The 19,742-nt window shown below is 37.4% G+C and overlaps 1 protein-coding gene across 10 annotated transcripts in view; it reads left to right on the forward strand.

Moving 5' to 3' along the window:
* Positions 1-19,742, forward strand: part of DOCK7 (dedicator of cytokinesis 7) — a 235,837-nt gene that overhangs the window by 4,301 nt on the left and 211,794 nt on the right. For all 10 annotated transcript variants that reach the window (XM_032136382.2, XM_032136374.2, XM_032136373.2 and 7 more), the window contains exon 2: positions 19,368-19,473. In XM_032136382.2, coding sequence (XP_031992273.1) covers positions 19,368-19,473 — 106 coding nt within the window. The remainder of the gene's footprint in view (positions 1-19,367; positions 19,474-19,742) is intronic.

Here is a 19,742-nt window from a genome sequence, read left to right on the forward strand (position 1 = left end):
GCCCAGGCTGGTCTTGAACTCCGGGGCTAAAGGGATCTGCCCACCTCGGCCTCCTAAAGTGCTGGGATTACAGGCATGAGCTACCTGGCCTACTCTTTTTATTTGACTATATTTTCTTTCTGCAGAATATTTTCTGTGGTAGTTCCAGGTTTCCTAACAGTGTCACTGCTACTATCCCTAAAGTTATGCCAGCTTTCTTAGTCCTTCCTTTGTTAACCAGGTATCATTTTGCTGCATAAGCAGCATAATTTAATGAAAGGTTTCCATCAGATCTTTATTTCTGAGGGAAAATCTTACCTGAGTGGGATTTCCTGGGTATAGACTTATTTAACACCTCAGATGTTTTTTGTCTTGTATGTGTTAGTAACTCTGGACAGATGGGCCCAGTCTTCCAGTCTACAGAATCTACTTTGTTCAATTCATAGTTCCATATATTACCGACTACTTCAGTGCTGCCTGTTTTATCTCGCTGGACACATACACTTCCCTGATCTTTTGTTGTACTCGTCTCACTAACTCTTAATGCTGAATATCTAACTTGCTTCTTGCTCCTAAGCTGCAAAATAGTGTTAAAGAGAGACTAGAACATTCCAGAGTTGATCTTTATGTCTTAATATCTTGCCATTTGAGATGAGGTTTACCTTAGGTCATTTCTCTTATTTAACAATTTTGTTTCTCTACCTCATCTTACTGAAAAGTTTGGGACTACCATTAGTCCTTCATTTTAACCTTAGCATACTACTCTCTCAATATGTGAACTTAACCATCTTTCCCTTGAGCCTGAAAGGTCTCTTGTTCCTAAAGCTTACCTATTTTATTGTACTTTGAAATTCTCTCTTGCCACCTCTCTCAGAGTCTTGATCCCACAACTTTCCCTGTTCTAACATCTTCAATCTACTCCTTTTTGTGGACCTTTCCCTTAAACCATAAGACTTACTGTGTCTTTCTCATCCTAAAACAAAGATCTATTGAGTGTTCTGGCATTTTCAGCTGCCAACCAAACATTCCTTTCCTTGTCACATTTCTCCCATGTATGTGGTATAGTCATGGCTACTTCCTGCTTATTCTCTTCCTCATCAATCCTTGGGCTATATAGTTGTGCTTACCTTATGTGTACTTGAATTATAGGGCTCTTGAGGGCTAGGAAGCTTTGACTTTTTTCTTTTCTTCATCACTGATTTCATGAGCTATTTTTTTTTAAAAAGTTACATTTCTTATGTCCCTCCACCCCCTTCCCTATTTTTATACTGCTTTTCAGAGCTCTTTGATGGCAGGTCTGGTTTTGACTTTTTGTCTCCAGTGTTTCACACAGATCCTATGGATATCTGACACATAAAGTGTTTAAATGAATGCCACCAAACTGCGTTGGAGCATCCTTCATTATTTCACTTCTAGGTGACGATAGAAAGCTACTAGCTGATCTAGTCCCTCCCTCCTCAATTCAAGTGTGTTGCAAATTAAGTCTCCCTAAAACACAGCTTTCATCATGGGATTGTGCAGTTCAAGAATATAAGTGGCTTCTTGCAGTGTTAAAGCCAAACCCTTGCTTGGATTTTAAAGTTAACTGTGACCTGGTCCTCCTTTTGTTGACTTATTCTCTAGTTTACATATTGTCCTCCAGTCAGTCTGGTGTTTTCAATGTACCTCCACAAATGCTATGCTCATTTCCATCTCTGTAACTGTTCTGCTGTTTTTTTTTTCTTTTAGATACATTCTTCCTTTTCTTTCCTAAATCTTGCCCCTTCTTAAGACTACTCCAGTCCACCATTCTGACTTTTGAGATAACCATTTCCTTCCTTTCTTTAATGTTACCATCTGTGAATGCATTACTAAGCAAAATGTTTTCTTCTCTTTTTGAAGTCATTCGGGTGGAATCGTATTGTGTGTATGCTTTTCTGTCTTGCTTCTTTGCACAAAATTATAATTTGTGAGATTAATTCATGATATTCTGAGTAGTTGAAGTTCGTTCATTTTCATTGCTTTGTAGTATTTCATTGCATAAATATGCCACAATCAATCCATTCTATAGTAGGTGAACATTTGGATTGTTTCCAGTTTTTTACTATTACAAACGTTTCTATGAACACTCCTATACAAATTTTCAGGTATACATATTCATGAATTTCTCTAGGGTATAGCCACCCTTGCAATTTCTGGGTCATAGATGGCAATCTTTTTTTTTTTTTGTATTTTTTTTTTTTTTTTATTTTTAAGTTCTAGGGTACATGTGCATAACATGCAGGTTTGTTACATATGTATACATGCGCCACGTTGGTGTGCTGCACCCATTAACTCGTCATTTACAGTAGGTGTATCTCCTAATGCTATCCCTCCCCCCACCCCACAACAGGCCCTGGTGTGTGAGGTTCCCCCTTCCTGTCTCCAGGTGTTCTCATTGTTCAATTCCCACCTATGAGTGAGAACATGTGGTGTTTGGTTTTTTGTCCTTGTGATAGTTTGCTGAGAATGATGGTTTCCAGCTTCATCCATGTCCCTACAAAGGACATGAACTCATCATTTTTTATGGCTGCATAGTATTCCATGGTGTATATGTGCCACATTTTCTTAATCCAGTCTATCATTGTTGGATATTTGGGTTGGTTCCAAGTCTTTGCTATTTTGAATAGTGCCACAATAAACATACATGTGCATGTGTCTTTATAGCAGCATGATTATAATCCTTTGGGTTTATACTCAGTAATGGGATGGCTGGGTCAAATGGTATTTCTAATTCTAGATCCTTGAGGAATGGCCACACTGACTTCCACAATGGTTGAACTAGTTTACAGTCCCACCAACAGTGTAAAAGCATTCCTATTTCTCCACATCCTCTCCAGCACCTGTTGTTTCCTGACTTTTTAATGATGGCCATTCTAACTGGTGTGAGATGGTGTCTCATTGTGGTTTTGATTTGCATTTCTCTGATGGCCAGTGATGATGAGCATTTTTTCATGTGTCTGTTGGCTGCATAAATGTCTTCTTTTGAGAAGTGTCTGTTCATATCCTTCACCCACTTTTTGATGGGTTTTTTTCTTGTAAATTTGTTTGAGTTCTTTGTAGATTCTGGATATTAGCCCTTTGTCAGATGAGTAGATTGCAAAAATTTTCTCCCATTCTGTAGGTTGCCTGTTCACTCTGATGGTAGTTTCTTTTGCTGTGCAGAAACTCTTTAGTTTAATTAGATCCCATTTGTCAATTTTGGCTTTTGTAGCCATTGCTTTTGGTGTTTTAGACATGAAGTCCTTGCCCATGCCTGTGTCCTGAATGGTATTGCCTAGGTTTTCTTCTAGGGTTTTTATGGTTTTAGGTCTAACATTTAAGTCTTTAATCCATCTTGAATTAATTTTTGTATAAGGTGTAAGGAAGGGATCCAGTTTCAGCTTTCTACATATGGCTAGCCAGGTTTCCCAGCACCATTTATTAAATAGGGAATCCTTTCCCCATTTCTTGTTTTTGTCAAGTTTGTCAAAGATCAGATGGTTGTAGATGTGTGGTATTATTTCTGAGGGCTTCATTCTGTTCCATTGGTCTATATCTCTGTTTTGGTGCCAGTACCATGCTGTTTTGGTTACTATAGCCCTGTAATATAGTTTGAAGTCAGGTAGCATGATGCCTACAGCTTTGTTCTTTTTTTTTTTTTTTTTTTTTTTGAGATGGAGTCTCGCTCTGTCGCCCAGGCTAGAGTGCAGTGGCGCGATCTCGGCTCACTGCAAGCTCCGCCTCCCGGGTTCACGCCATTCTCCTGCCTCAGCCTCCCGAGTAGCTGGGACTACAGGCGCCCGCCACCATGCCCAGCTAATTTTTTGTATTTTTAGTAGAGACGGGGTTTCACCGTGGTCTCGATCTCCTGACCTCGTGATCCACCCGCCTCAGCCTCCCAAAGTGCTGGGATTACAGGCATGAGCCACTGTGCCCGGCTTCTAGCTTTGTTCTTTTGGCTTAGGATTGACTTGGCAATGCGGGCCCTTTTTTGGTTCCATATGAACTTTAAAGTAGTTCTTTCCAATTCTGTGAAGAAAGTCATTGGTAGCTTGATGGGGATGGTATTGAATCTATAAATTACCTTGGGCAGTATGGCCATTTTCATGATATTGATTCTTCCTATCCATGAGCATGGAATATTCTTCCATTTGTTTGTGTCTGCTTTTATTTCACTGAGCAGTGGTTTGTAGTTCTCCTTGAAAAGGTCCTTCACATCCCTTGTAAGTTGGATTCCTAAATATTTATTCTCTTTGAAGCAATTGTGAATGGGAGTTCACTCATAGATGGCAATCTTTATTGCTACAGCAGTGTTTATTAGGTAGTGTCAAACTGTTTTCTAAAGTGGTTGTAGAAGTTTACAGTCTCACAACAATGTTGCTTTACATCAATGCCATTACTTGGTATGGCCAACTTTTTCATTTTTGCCACAATCTGGTGGATGCACAATGCTATCTCATTGTAAGTTTTTATTTTTATTTTATTACTAATGAGGTTGAGTTCTGTTTTGTATGTTTATTGATCATTTGAATTTCTTCTTTTGTAAGTTGCTTATTTAAATATTTTGCCGTTATCCCCCTCCTCCATTGTTTTTACCCTTTGGGTTTTTTTAAAATTGATTTTGTGTGATTACTTTACATACAGTCTGTGTATTAGTTGTTTATTGGTTATATGTGTAGCAGATACCTTTTCCCACCCTGTGGCTTGTTTTTCATAGTTTTAATGGAATCTTATGAAAGCTGTAAGTTCTCAGTTTTAATGCAGTTTTAACTTACCAGTCTTTTTTAATGGTTATTACTTTATGGGTCATAAGAAATATTTTATTACCCTGAGATATTAAGATATTCATCCGTATTATCATGAATTTGTAGTTACCCCCTTTTTGTTTAGGTTTATATTCCACCTTGACTTGATATGTGTATGGTGTGAAATTTTAATTTTTTTTTAAATGGATTATCCTTTCCACATTAATCTGCCCTGCTGCCTCTATTGTAGATTAAAAAAATTAATTTTAATATTTGTGGGTACATAGTATGCATATGTATTTATGGGGTACATAAGATATTTTGATACAGGCATACAATGTGTAAGAATCACATCAGGGTAAATGGGGTATCTATCATCTCAAGCATTTGTCTTGTGTAACAAACAATCCAATTCTTTTAGTTACTTTTAAAATGTACATTGAAATTATCTGTTGTAGATTATATATCCTTATTTGTGGATCTTTTTCTGGGATCTCTGTTTTGTTCCATTGGTCTGGTTATACAGTATTTTTTTTACAAATTATAAATAATCTTAGTTATAATCAGTCTTGGCATTTGGTAGAGTAACTCCTTCCACGTTTAAAAAAAAATCTTGACTGCTCTTAGCCCTTTGAATTTCCATGTAAATTTTAGAATCTACGAAAAACAAAACAAAACTCCCTGAACCCAGAACTCATAGAATTTGATTGGGATTGCATTGAATCTATATGTTAATTTGGGGGAGAAATGACCTCCTTATAATATTGAGTTTCCAATCCATGATCCATAGTGTATCTCTCCATTTATTTAGGTCTTCTTTATGTTGTACAATGAAATTTTATAATTTTCTCTGTCAGGTTCTTGCATATCTTTTGTTAGATTTATTCCTGGGTATATAACAATTTTGTATCCAGCTATACCTTGCTAAACTCTTGTTTATTCTAAGAATGTACTTGTGAATTCCTTTATATTTTCTGTGTAGACAACCATATGATCTGGAAATCATTTTTTTTTTGTTTCTTCCTTTTCAATCCTTGTAACTGACTTACTATTTTTTATCTTGCTCTGTAGACTATTATTTTGTATTACTGTGTAGATTGATACCATTGCTATTCAACATTGTATTAATATTGAACATTCTTACATTTTTATTTTTCTGTTTTTTAGTTTTTATTTACTTTTTTGAGATGGACTCTTGCTCTATTGTCCAGGATGGAGCACAGTGGCGTGATCATAGCTCACTGTAACCTTGAACTCCTGGGCTCAAGCTGTCCTCTCACCTCAGCCTCCTGAGTAGCTAGAACTACAGGTGTGCACGACCATGTCTGGCTAATTTTTAAATTTATTTTAGAGATGGGGTCTTGCTATGTTGCCCAGGCTGGTCTCAAACTCCTGGCCTCAAGTGATCCTCCCACCTTGGCCTCCCAAAATGCTGGGATTACAGGCATGAGCCTCTGTGCCTGGCCTTCCTTGTTTTATTTATGATCTCAAAGGGAAAGCATTCTGTGTTTCACTGGTCTAATGGTAGCTGATAGCTTTTTGTAGATATCCTTTTAGTTTGGGTTCCCTAGAAAACAGAGCCTGTTATAAGAATTAAGAATTGATGCTTTATTTGGGGCTTTCCTTCTTCATTCCAGTCAATTCAATTTCTTCAGAGTTAACTCCTTTTTACTTTGGGGTTGCATCATTTGGACACTCTGGATATATCACTGCTTTTTCAGTGGCTTTTTACACGGGATTTTTTTTTTTTTTTTTTTTTGCAGGAGTTGCAAGTGACAGATCAGATTATTTTGCACACACGAAAAGTGTTGACTCGTGTAACTGAGTGTATTGGGTCCAGGGATACAGATGATGTCAGCAGCCTCTTATTTTCATATCTTGGATAGATTTTCCACAAAATGGCCACTGTGAGATTTGACAGCCCCAGGCTCAAATCCTCCCAGTTTAGTTCTGGCAGAAAAGATCCAAGGTGTGGACTGGGTCACATGTCCTTCCTTGAACCAATTACTATGTTTAGGGGTATAGGAGAGTTTGACCACTGGGGGTCACATGCCCTTCTCTATGGCTTGGGGGAAAGATGTGTTAGCCCCACCCAAATCTTACAGAATTAGTTCCTTACCAAAGAAGGGTTTCTAACCTAAAGAATGAGGATAAGAGTACTGTACATAGCAAAACAACTGATGTTCTTTAAAATTAGTCATTTTAAGTGGTTCCACATCACTATAATTACTTAAATATGTGGCAGTATAGACAGCTATCCTATCTGCAGTTTAAATGGAACTGGTGAAATGCAAAGAAATTCAAAGAAAACCAGTGTAACCTGATGCTAGCTAGCTGTGGCTTCCCTGTCCCTTAACTTTTTAAAGTTTAGCCTAGATCTTAGTACCAACTCATAGCCCTCCCAAGGATGTCTTCCTGATTTTTCTTTTTGACTTTTGTCACTCATTTTTTCCTTCTGCCTCTGTATGCTTGCATCATCATGGGCTGTTCCTGGTTTGCCCTGTGACACCAGAAAACAGAACTAACTCCTTCATTCATATCAACCATTTAATAATTTTCATAATTGCTAATGATACAGGATCCTGGTACGGAGTCTCAGGGTGCAAAATTTTCTTAGTGACTGCATTCAGCTCTCCTTTTTCTGCCATCATCATTCTTTCTCTTACAAATAAACAGTTTCTTCCATTTATCTTCGCAGAGCAGTTCCAACCATACCCAGATCCTTAGAAAAAAAAAAAAAAAAAACAGCTTTACTGAGGTATACTTTATGTATCATAAAATTCATTCATTTTAAGTGTACAATTAAATGATTTTTAGTAAATTTACAGTTGTGAAACCATCATCCACAATCTAGTTTTAGAACGTTTCCATCACCCAAAAAATTCCTTGTGCTAGTTTGCAGTCATTCCCTATTTTGACCCCTAAGCCCTAGGCATAACTAATCTTTTTGTATCAATCTCTCAGTTTGCCTTTTCTGAAGATTTCACATAAAGAGAATCATGCAATATGTGGCCTTTTATGTCTGGTAGCTTTCATTTAGCGTAATGTTTTTATGGTTCATCTGTGCATATATCAGTACTTCGCTCCTTTTATGGCTAATATTCCATTGTATGTAGCACATTTTGTTTATCCATTCATCAGTTGATGGACATTTAGGTTGTTTCTACCTTTTGGCTTTTGTGAATAGTGCCAATAGGAATACAAACTTTGGTTTGAAGGCTTGTTTTCAATTCTTGTGGGTATATACCTATCTAGGAGGGGAATTGCTAAGCCATAGTGTAATTTTGTGTTTAGCTTTTTGAGGATCTGCGAAACTATTCCACAATGACTGCCATTTTACATTCCTATTAGCGACATATGAGGGTTCTAATTTCTCCACATGCTTGCTAACACTTGTTATTGTCCTCTTTGATTATAGACATTCTAGTGAGTGTGAAGTGATATTTCACTGTGATTTAAATTTGTGTTTTCCTAATGACTAGTGCCTTTTTTTTTTTTCTTTGAGATGGAGTCTGGCACTGTCACCCAGGCTGCAGTACAGTGGTGCAATCTCAGCTCATTGCAAGCTCTGCTTCCCAGGTTCACACCATTCTCCTGCCTCAGCCTCCCGAGTAGCTGGGACTAAGGCGCCCACCACCATGCCTGGCTAATTTCTTTTTGTATTTTTAGTAGAGATGGGGGTTTCACCATGTTAGCCAGGATGGTCTCGATCTCCTGACCTCGTGATCCACCCGCCTCGGCCTCCCAAAGTGCTGGGATTACCGGAGTGAGCCATCGCGCCTGGCCAACTAGTGACCTTTTTTATGTGCTTATTAGCCACTCACGTATCTGCCCTGGTGAAATACCTATTCAGATCTCTTACTCATTTGTATTGATTGATTGATTGAGACAGGGTCTTGCTCTGTTACCCAGGCTATTGTTCAGTGGTGCGTTATAGCTCACTGCTGCTTTGAACTCCTGGGCTCAAGCTATCCTCCCAGCTCAACCTGCTGGGTAGCTGGGACTACAGGCCCACGCCACCACATCTGGCTAATTTTTTATAGAGACAGACTCTATGTTGCCAAGGCTGGTCTTGAACTCCTGGGCTCAAGTGATCCTCCTCCCTCAGCCTCCCAAAGTGCTAGGATTACATGCATGCACCACCATGCCTGGCCTCTTACTCATTTTTCAGTGGGATTATTTATCTTGCTTTTGAGTTGTAGGAGTTCTTTATGTGTTCTGAGTAAAAGTCCTTCTTTAGATATATAATTTACAAATATTGTCTCTTTGTTTGGCTTGTCCTTTCATTTTTTAGGTGATGTTTGAAGCACAAAGGTTTTCAATTTTAATGAAAGTCCAGTTCATCAGTTTTTTTCTTTTATGCATCAGGATTTTGGTGTTGTAGCTAAGACTTTTTGCCTAATCCATTGTCATGAATTTTTTCTATTTTCTGCTAAAAATTTGATAGTTTTAGTTATTATATTAAGGTTTATGTTCCATTTTGCATTAGTTTTTGTGCATGGTTTGAGATAAAGGTCTAAATTTATCTTTAGTGTGTGGGTGTTCAATTGTTGCAACACTATTGAAAAGAATACTTTTGTCCAATTGAATAATTGCCTTGGCACCATTGTCAAAAAAAATCAGTTGATCATAAATGTAAGAGTTCATTTCTTGATACTCAGTTCTGTTTCATTGCTCTGTATGTCTATCCTTATACCAGTACAGTGCTGTTCTGGTTACCATTGCTTTAAAGTAAAATTTGAAATTCGTAAGTGTGAGTCCTCCAATTTTTTACTTTTTTCAAAATTGCTTTGTCTATTCTGGATTTTTTGCATTTTCATATACATTTTAGGATCAGTATTGATATAAAGTATGCCAGTTTCTGCAAAGTCTTGTTGGGATTTTGATAGAGATTGCACTGAATCTGTTGATCAGTTTGGGAGAATTGCCATCTGAACAATATTGAGTCTTCCAATCTGTGAAAATGGTGTGGAGGGGGGGTCTGTTTATTTAGATCTTATTTAATTTCTCTCTTCAGCATTTTGAAGTTTTCAGTGTAAAGGTCTTGTACCTCTTTTGTTAAATTTATTTCTAAATATTTTATTATTTTTGATCTTTTGAATGGAATTAAAACATATTTTTGGTTTGTTCATTGCTAGTATATGGAGATACAGTTGATTTTTGGATATTAAACTTGTATCCTTCGACCTTGCTGAACTTGTTTAGTATTTCTAGTAGTTTTTTGTGGGTTCTTGAGAATTTTGTGGGTTCCTGTATACAGGATATTTTTTTCTGTAAGTAAAGACAGTTTTATTTCTTCCTTTCCAATCTAAATGCCTTTAATCCATCCCTCCCTCCTTCCCTCCCTCCCTTCCTTGCTTCCTTCCCTTTTCCTTCCTCTCTCCCTCCTTCCCTCCCTCCCTCTTCCAGTACAAGGTTGAATAGAAGTGGTGAGAGCAGACATACTTGGCTTTCTCTTGCTCTAAAGAGAAAAGCATTCAGACTTTCACCGTTAAGTGTGATGTTATTTGTAGGCAGATGTTGTAAAAAAGGAAAGGTGGGGACAAGGATTTGAGAAATATTTAAGAGTTAGAATAAACACGATTTAGCAACTAATTATGTATACGTTACACCAGGATATAATTTTGTATGTTTATGGGTAAGGCAGCTCTGGGTTTATTTTTATGAAGTAGGGTGGAATTTAAGATAAATTTATATCTTTTTAGGAGGATTGACTTTTTGCAGTAGATACTTTTCTCTCTGTTTTTAATTGCCAATTTCAGGTCAGTGTTAATATTTACAAATGCTAAATTTTTGAGTTCTTTTCTTTATGTAGTTATAATCTAATATGTTCCATGAAATAGGGAGGCGTATTATCACCAGCTTTTAGTTGATGAAATTGAGATTTATATTGAAATGCTGTTGATCACACTGATAGAGCCATCCAAGTCTCCTTAATACAGTGCTTTCTAATGTAAAAATAATTTTGAGTAATGTTATCCCCAGAATAGTGTCAAATGGGATATATGAGACACCTGACATCTTTTTTAACTTCCTTTTCCCCACCAGAAAAGGAGGTATATTTTAAATGTTAAGTGTATTATGTAGAAGGACTGTTTCTTTTTTTGTTTGTTTCACATATTAACCTGTATATGTTTTAGTTTTCTTGAGCCTTTAGTGGTTACTGGGGTCCAGTCTTCTGTGTTCCTAAACATTTTAACATGGGCTAACTTACAAATGACACAAAGACAGTGGCTTAGATTGGCGTCTTATTTAGCCATACATGGAGGATAGGAAACAGATCATAACAATGGTGGTAGTCATTCTAGTGTTCCTATTACTATGTTAGTATATACACCAGACATTTTCACTGGATATCTTTAACTGACCTGTGAAAGGCTGGGTTTTGGAAAATAGACAAATCATTAATATGAACTATAGCAAGAATTATTTTATCTTTGGAAACCTGGTTCCATGGAAAGCTTTAGGAGCTTTATGGATCTGAATTCAAACCCTGCCTCTACCTTTCATAAACTTGGGCAAGTTACTTTATTTTTGAAATGTATCTAAAAATATCTATTTTTTAATTATAAAATGTTGCTGCAGAGAATTTGGAAATACAGAAAGCCCTCAAAAATCCCCCATAATTCTTGATTCAGACAAAAATCTCTGCCTCATAGAACTTACATTGTAGTGATAATCTTTGGAAAAACTAGAAATAGTTTAAATGTCCACCAATGGAGACTGGTTAAATATGTTTGTTTATCCATACCAGGGACTTTATAGCAGATAAAAAGGAGATTAGTAGTTAAGAATGAGGTCTTTATGTTCAAATCTTAGCTCTATTCCTTATCAGTTATGTGAAACTCTTGAAATTTCAATATTCGAATAGAGTACCTACTTCATAGGGTTTTCTAAAGATTGAGGTGTAACAAAAATAACACTTTGCACAGTATTGACACATTGTAAGTGCCTGACAAATGTTGCTAGTTTTATTAGTTTTATGTGCCAATATGGAAAGATTTCTAATATATATTGTATAATGTACAGTATCAATAAATGATTATTGTATGATGTCATGTGTGGACATTAAAAAATAAGGATTTCTTATATATGTAATGATAGATACACATCTATTTCTTGAAGGATACCAAGAAAATATTAACTAGTTACATCTGGGGAATAAGACTGGGGATTGGGGATTGGAGATGGCAGAGAGATGGACCTTTTATTTTCACCTCTTTGTGAAGCTTGAAATTTTTTCTTCCTAAGTTTGCATTTTGTAATGCCATTTATTTATTTACTTAAAAGATTTCTTGTATCAGGTTTTTTTTTTTTTTTTGCCTTCATTTTGGAAAATCTTATTTCCTCTGCTTCTCATAGTAACTTTATGTAATAGTAGAGCTTGAAAGTAATTCTTTAACCAGCCCTTTGCAGGTATGTTAAAGACACATTAGAGACTATTTTGAGATAAGCAAACAGATTATATATCCTGTTAAAAAAATTGTTTTTAAACAAGTTTCATACAGAATAGGAGAGTATTGTGTTTTGGTAGTAGTTTTTTTACTTTACCAGATTACAAAGATGATAATAATGATCTCAACTAGACTGAGACTATTTTTCCCCTGCAAATGTTTTTCTATTTGACAATAATAGATAAGGCATACTTTTTTCTTCCCTTTTAATCAATAGAAACCAACATCACTTATGAATTGGTTTACTCTAAAAGGTGTTTTGAAAGTACTAGGTAGTCTCTAAATTCATTCTTATTCCATATCTCTCTTTTTTCCTCTCTATAAATTCTTATATCTGCTTCTCCATTTCTCTCTCTCTCCCCATTGTCTTAGACTTTGAGGATATAACGATTAATAAGATATGGTCCCTGCCCCGAAGGAGCTCTCATAAGTTGTTCCATTCAAGCATTCTTACTCAATTACTTTTCTGGGGAAGGAATTATGAATTTTTCTTTTCTATTCCTGTGTTTTTCACTTTAGCTCTGTAAACACTGGGTAAGCACTTTGTATGTGCTGGGCACTCTGCTAGAGATAAGATGAAGTTTTGACTTTTAATTGCTTAATTCCTTGTAAGGAGATAGGTGAACAGATTTCAAAACAATTTGATAGGTGCTGTGACTTTGGTATTGTTTGATTATCACAATGAGATAGAAAAATGCCACTAGAGTTTGAAAACATGTAATTTCTTGAATGGCAGAAATGAACCTGTTTTGGGACATTTATACCAAGTAAGAGACAGCGTAGAGTAGCCCAATCAGAGGTGAAGTTTTCTTGTCTATTCCTCAAGGAGGTTGCAGAGGTGCTTCTGAAGAAGTAGTGTGTCAGACCTGAGAAGCCAAATTCTTGTTACTTCACTGTACTCTTTTCCCCCCACCATACTTTTATACTTACGGGTTGCATGACTACTGTTCCATAGAAACCTTTTCAACTTACATGCTTCTATCAAAGAGAGTGCTTAGAAACATTGGGCTTTCCCACTACTGAAATCAAACTCAATTAGCAAGGCAAGGTTCTTATTCAACAATAGAAAGCAGTCAGTGGCTAGTCTGCTGCTTGTCTGAATTTGTCTCCTGAAAGCTCCTTTTCCTTGAATGTATGCAGGTAAGCACAGGGTGCTTTGAAAGCATAGGGAGGAGTGTCCAAACAGATTTAGACAGTTGTATGGAACAGAAAGAATCAGGTAGGGCTTTATGGAGGATGTGATATACATACCTCTTGAAGTTTATTTGCCCCATCTTACTTCATATTTGACTTGTTAGTTTCCCCACTAAGGCAGAATAATAATAACTGAAGCCTTTTTTTTTTTTTTTTTTTTTTTTGAGGCAAGGTCTCACTTTATTGCCCAGGCTGGAGTGCAGTGGTAGGATTAAGGCTTACTGTAGCCTTGACCTCCTGGGCTCAAGCTGTCCTCCCGCCTCAGCCTCCCAAGTAGCTAGGACTACAGGTACACACTATGACTCCTGGCTAATTTTTTGTATTTTTAGTAGAGACAGGGTTTTGTCATGTTGCCCAGGCTGTTCTCAAATTCCTGGGCTCAAGCGATCCTCCTGTCTGGACCTCCCAAAGTGCTGGAATTACAGGCATGAGCCACTGCTGAAGCCTCCAACTGGAGACTTTTAAGCTAAGTTACAAACATCATTTGCATCTCTAAAATATTAATATGAGGACATTTTACTATATGCTGCTTTCCACACAGTAAAAACACTTTTAAAAAAACCCCTAATAACTCTTATATATTACCTTGCCCATGTTCAAATTTCTCATCCCCCAAAATATATTTTACAGCTGGTTTGTTCAAATCAGGATCCAGTAGTAACCATATGTTGCATTTGGTTATATCTCATAAATCTGTTTTTCCACCCTCTTAAATAGACTTTGCCTTTTAGTCTTAAGTCTTTTTTACACTAAAACTTAGTCGTCCACTGCCTTTGCTTTTTAATTTATCCACCACATTGACCCATGAGAGATTTTGGCACATGGCATGACCTGCTTCTAGTTTTCGTGCGATGGCTTCCTTGCAGTAGTATGGTTACACTGTTCTCTGTATTTCCCATAAACTGGAAGTTAGATGTAAAGGTTTGATTTGTTTCAGGTTAAACATTTTTTGGCACAAATACTTAGTAGGTGGTACAATGTTGTTTTTCTTTAGTCTGTTGTTATTTATTTATTTATTTATTTATTTATTTATTTATTTTATTTTTTTGAGACGGAGTCTCGCTCTGTTGCCCAGGCTGGAGTGTAGTGGCATGATCTCGGCTCACTGCAACCTCCAGCTCCCTGGTTCAAGCAATTCCCCTGCCTCAGCCTCCCGAGTAGCTGGGATTACAGGTGCCTGCCACCACATCTGGCTAATTTTTTTGTATTTTTCGTAGAGACGGGGTTTCACCATGTTGGCCAGACTGGTTGCGAACTCCTGACCTCAGACAATTTGCCTGCCTTGGCCTCCCAAAGTGCTGGGATTACAGGTGTGAGCCACTGCACCCAGCCTATTTATTTATTTATTTTTGAAATGGAGTCTCGCTGTGTCACCCAGGCTGGAGTGCCGTCGTGTGATCTAGGCTCACTGCAACCTCTCCACCTCCCAGGTTCAAGCGATTCTCCTGCCTCAGCCTCCCAAGTAGCTGGGACTGCAGGCATGCGCCACCATGCCCAGCTAATTTTTGTGTTTTTAGTAGAGATGGGGTTTCACGTGTTTTCTTTATTGTTAATTCCAACTCATACACAGTGTTAGAACTCTGATACAACCCCTCATTCATCAGTTTTGAACTTAGTTACACTACTGCAGTGTCAGCTGCTCTCTTCCTTTTCTTTTGGGGATTTTTAGCTAGTCCTTCTTTTCTTTTTCCCTGATACATCCTTTACCCTTCATTTCTTCCCTGGCTTCTATCTCAGATACAAATAATGCCAGTTCCAAGATACCTTATTATTTGACATAGTACATTCCAGCTATTTTTTTTTGTGACTTTATAGGAGCAGCTCAACTAGACTTTCTTATGAGTTCAGTATGAACTCTCCTTATTCATCTTTTTACTCAGGCTTTACTTCTGGTCCCATGAAGAATGACTAGAGAGAGGCAGGCCCAGATTGGCCTTATCACCCTTGGTTCATTCTGGAAATCATGGCTAGATAGGGTGTCTGAAAGTAGGAGTGGGTTAGAAGAAAGGTTAAATGCAACATAATTTTCTCTCGGAATGTGGGTCTTTTGCTGGTTATTTCCAGCATCGTATAATGAATGGCCTGAGTGGATGCTTTCTTTTGTGAAAACTGTAATGTATGTTGACATATGTAGCTTGTAGGAATGGAGAGAGTGGATAAAGAGATAAATAGGTCAAATACTGGATGATGTTTTCTTGGGAGGGATAGAAGGTTTTTTCATATTATAATTTAGGGGCATAAGTAACTACAGAATTTTTGACCTTTTCTACTTTGTAGTTAATATTAATGGTTTATTAGAAGGAAAAAAGACTACCTTGTTTTTCTTTCTAAGCTATCACTAGGAGTAAGAAAAAATCTGATTGGAAAAAGTAACCTCTGATAAAGGATTTTAACTGGTATCGGGGCTTATATTTATTCATTACATTTCTTTCCTGCATACTTTGGATCATGATATGGTTAAGACATACAGTTTTTTTATTTGAGAAGATTCCTTCACTACCATTTTATGAAATCTTTGCAGAAGGTCCTAGTTGTAAATACATCCCTTGTCTGGGTTGCACATATTTTTGTGGTTACTATAGCTCAGTTTGGAAATGGTTCTTGTTGCATTATCACTGCTTATTTTCAAATTAATAGATTTTCTTTTTTGGGGGAAATTAATGTCATGTAGAAAGATATTTGTAATATGAGGATTATCGTTTTTATGTCTGTTATTAAACAAAAGATTGCCTCTTTTTGAAGTAACTTTCATTATTTTAAATTTCACATTTTAACATCTGAAATCTTCAATTAACTGATGGTGTGATGGTTAGTTGGCAAAGTTTTTATTTATTAGCTGTACATGGAGTAATGTCACTTCTTAACAATTAGTGATTATTTTTATTTTTATTTATTTATTTTTGCAATGGAGTCTCATCTGTCACCCAGGCTGGGGTGCAGTGGTGCAATCTCGGCTCAGTGCAAGCTCTGCCTCCTGGGTTCTCACCATTCTCCTGCTTCAGCCTCCCGAGTAGCTGGGACTACAGGTGCCCACCACCACACCCGGCTAATTTTTTTGTATTTTTAGTAGAGACGGGATTTCACCATGTTAGCCAGGATGGTCCTGATCTCATGACCTCGTGATCTGCCTGCCTCAGCCTCCTAAAGTGCTGGGTTTACAGGCATGAGCCACCGTGCCCAGAAATACAGCAGTTTACTATTCAGTTTACTCATGATTTAGCCCCAGAAACACTGAGCTAGTGCTGAGATTGGTAGAGTGAGGTGAGTAGCAATGAGGGAGGTAGAAAGTTTATTTTGTGTCCTTTTTTTTTTTTTTTGAGACGGAGTCTTGCTCTGTCACCAGGCTGGAGTGCAGTGGCGCGATCTCGGCTCCACGCGATCTCGGCTCACCACAACCTCCGCCTCCAGGATTCAGGTGATTCTCCTGCCTCAGCCTCCCAAGTAGCTGGGACTACAGCCAAGGCACCACCACGCCTGGCTAATTTTTGTATTTTTAGTAGAGACGGGGTTTCACCATGTTGGCCAAGATGGTCCCGATTTCTTGACCTCGTGATCTGCTGGCCTCGGCCTCCTAAAGTGCTGGGATTACAGGCGTGAGCCACAGTGCCTGGCCTATTTTGTGTCTTTTAAAAGGCTTTTACATATTCTCATCTCAGCTTCGATGAGAGGATCAGGATATGTAAGGACTTCAAGCTAAACATAATAATGAATACTCACATTATATAGGCTTCATTAAAATCCCTAATGAGGCTAGGCATGTTGGCTCATGCCTGTAATCCTAGCACTTCGGGAGACCAAGGTGGGTGGATCACCTAAGGTCAGGAGTTCGAGACCAGCCTGGTCGACATGGCGAAGCCCCGTCTCTACTAAAAATACAAAAAAATTAGCTGGGCATGGTGGTGCACGCCTGTAATTCCAGCCGCTTGGGAGGCTGAGGCAGGAGAATCGCTTGAACCTGGAAGGCAGAGGTTTTGGTGAGCCGAGATAGCACCACTGCACTCCAGCATGGGCAACAGTGAGACTCTGTTTCAAATAAATAAATAAATAAAACCCTAATGAAGTCCTAAACCGAAGCGAATGTTCCTGTCTTTTCAGACAAAGGATTACATAATTCGCCGTTTGCCCTTTCCTGAATCTGTTCTCCCTCTCAAAGATTTCATTCTCTCTCCAGATTTCAGCTCTAACCTCTAATTGTTTTCTTGGTGCTTTGGTGCTGTTTTCTTCTTCCCTTAACTTGTTTTTTTTTTTAAACTAGTAGACTTTTTTTGGGAAGGGCGGTTTTAGGTTTACAGAAAAATGAATGGAAAGTGTGGAAAGTTCTTATACATCCTCTCTTCTCTCCCAAATTTCTCCGGTTAGCATCTTGCATTAGTGTGGTACATTTGTTATAATTGATGAGCCAGTATTGATGTACATTGTTATTAACTAAAATCCATAGATTAAGTAGGGTTCACTGTGTTGTACATTCAATGAATTTTGACAAATATATAATGACATGTATCCACTATTACCGTTTCATACAGAATAGTTTCATTGTGTGAAACATCCCGTATAGGAGTTTTTTTCTCATGCTGCTAATAAAGATATATCCGAGACTGGGTAATTCATAAAGGAAAGTGGTTTAATGGACTCATAGTTCCACATGGCTGGGGAGGCCTCACAATCATGGCAGAAGATGAAGCAGGAGCAGAGGGACATCTTACATGGTGGCTGGCAAGAGAGAATGAGAGCCAAGCAAAAGGGGAAACCCCTTATAAAACCATGAGATCTCATGAGACTTCTTCACTACCACGAGAACAGTATGGGGGAAAGTACCCCCATGATTCAGTTTTCTCTCACAGGGACCCTCCCACAACACATAGGAATTATGGGAGCTATAATTCAAGATGAGATTTGGGTGGGGACACAGTTAAACCATATCACCCTATTTCTACTTATTCATTCTTCCTTTCTTGTCCCCACTCTAGCCCCTGACAACCACTGGTCTTTTTACTGTCTTCCATAGTTTTGCCTTTTTCCGAATAAAATATAGTTGGAATCATACAGATTGGCTTCTTTCACTTAGCAATATCCTTTTAAGGTTCCTCTATGTCTTTCATGGCTTGATAACTCATTTCTTTTTATCATTGAATAATACTTCATTGTATAGATGTAACACAGTTTGTTTATCCAGTCACCCACTGAAGGATAGCTTGATGCTTCCAAGGTTTGGCAATTATGAATAGGAAGTTAGCCTTTTAAAACACAAATATATAAAGTACCTCAAGTCAACTACTTAAAAAAGGTTGAGCTAATTCAGTATCTTAAGCCCTAAAGAATGATAACTCTTATTTTTGTGTAAACATTTCTAATTGTGTAGTTGGCTCATAACAATGCTCAGTAAATGTGTGTGAAATGATTGAATATGAAAGAAGGAAGGAGGAATTAAAGAGAAGAAGTAGGAGAAAAGATTATATCTTAAATCTGGATACTTTTAGGAAAATGAGATTATCTTGAAACTCAGCTGGAAACTCTAAAGGGGACCAAGATGGTCAGGGCTCTGAATTAAATCATTAGCTTGAAAACACTCTAGAGTTTTTTATTCCTAATTCTTATACTTTAAAGTATATATATTTTAATTTAATATACATTTTAAGTATATACTTTAAAGTATATACATTTTAATATACACATCTTTTTATAGCTCCCAACTGTAGAGCCAGTTCTATAGTTCCAGCTCTATTGTAGGCCAAAGTGTGTTCCCTAAAATGCCATATTAAAAAAACCTCATATAGGTTGTCTGTCACTCTTGTACCCTACATCAACATAAGATGTTGTAATGTAATTATAAACTAGAAAAGTATTTCCTAAAATATTTTATGAATTATAGCCTTATTGTTATGCCGAGATTTTTTTCTTTAAATGAATCTTTAATGTATTTAGCTTCCCTCCATTTTAAACTAGTTTAGCTTTTTTTTTAGTAATACGTATAATGTTTTTGCTTTCTTCATTATAGAACGGTGGCAGCTGAAGTTAGGAAGCAGATCTCCGGACAATATAGTGGTTCTCCCCAACTGCTCAAAAACCTTAATATTGTTGGCAATATGTCCCATCACACCACAGTAAGTAACGTATTCAAAATATAATATGTTATTGGTGTATGACTGACTAGGCCATGAAAAAATAGTGGAAAGATAAGAGCTAATTGGGTTCTATCATTAGTCTCATAACCTTACTTGTTACCTCATTTTGTTGAAATCTGAGTTGGGAGAGGATGTTAGGGGGTGTTATAGAATTGCTAGTTTCCTAGCCAACTCTGAAACTTTACAGTCAGGATTTAATCAATCCTGGAATTTTACATTTAGAACTTTTTTTTCTTCCTTTTTTGAGA

The sequence above is a fragment of the Hylobates moloch genome, unplaced genomic scaffold (genome assembly GCF_009828535.3).
Source record: "Hylobates moloch isolate HMO894 unplaced genomic scaffold, HMol_V3 SCAFFOLD_18, whole genome shotgun sequence".
Taxonomy (NCBI): domain Eukaryota; kingdom Metazoa; phylum Chordata; class Mammalia; order Primates; family Hylobatidae; genus Hylobates; species Hylobates moloch.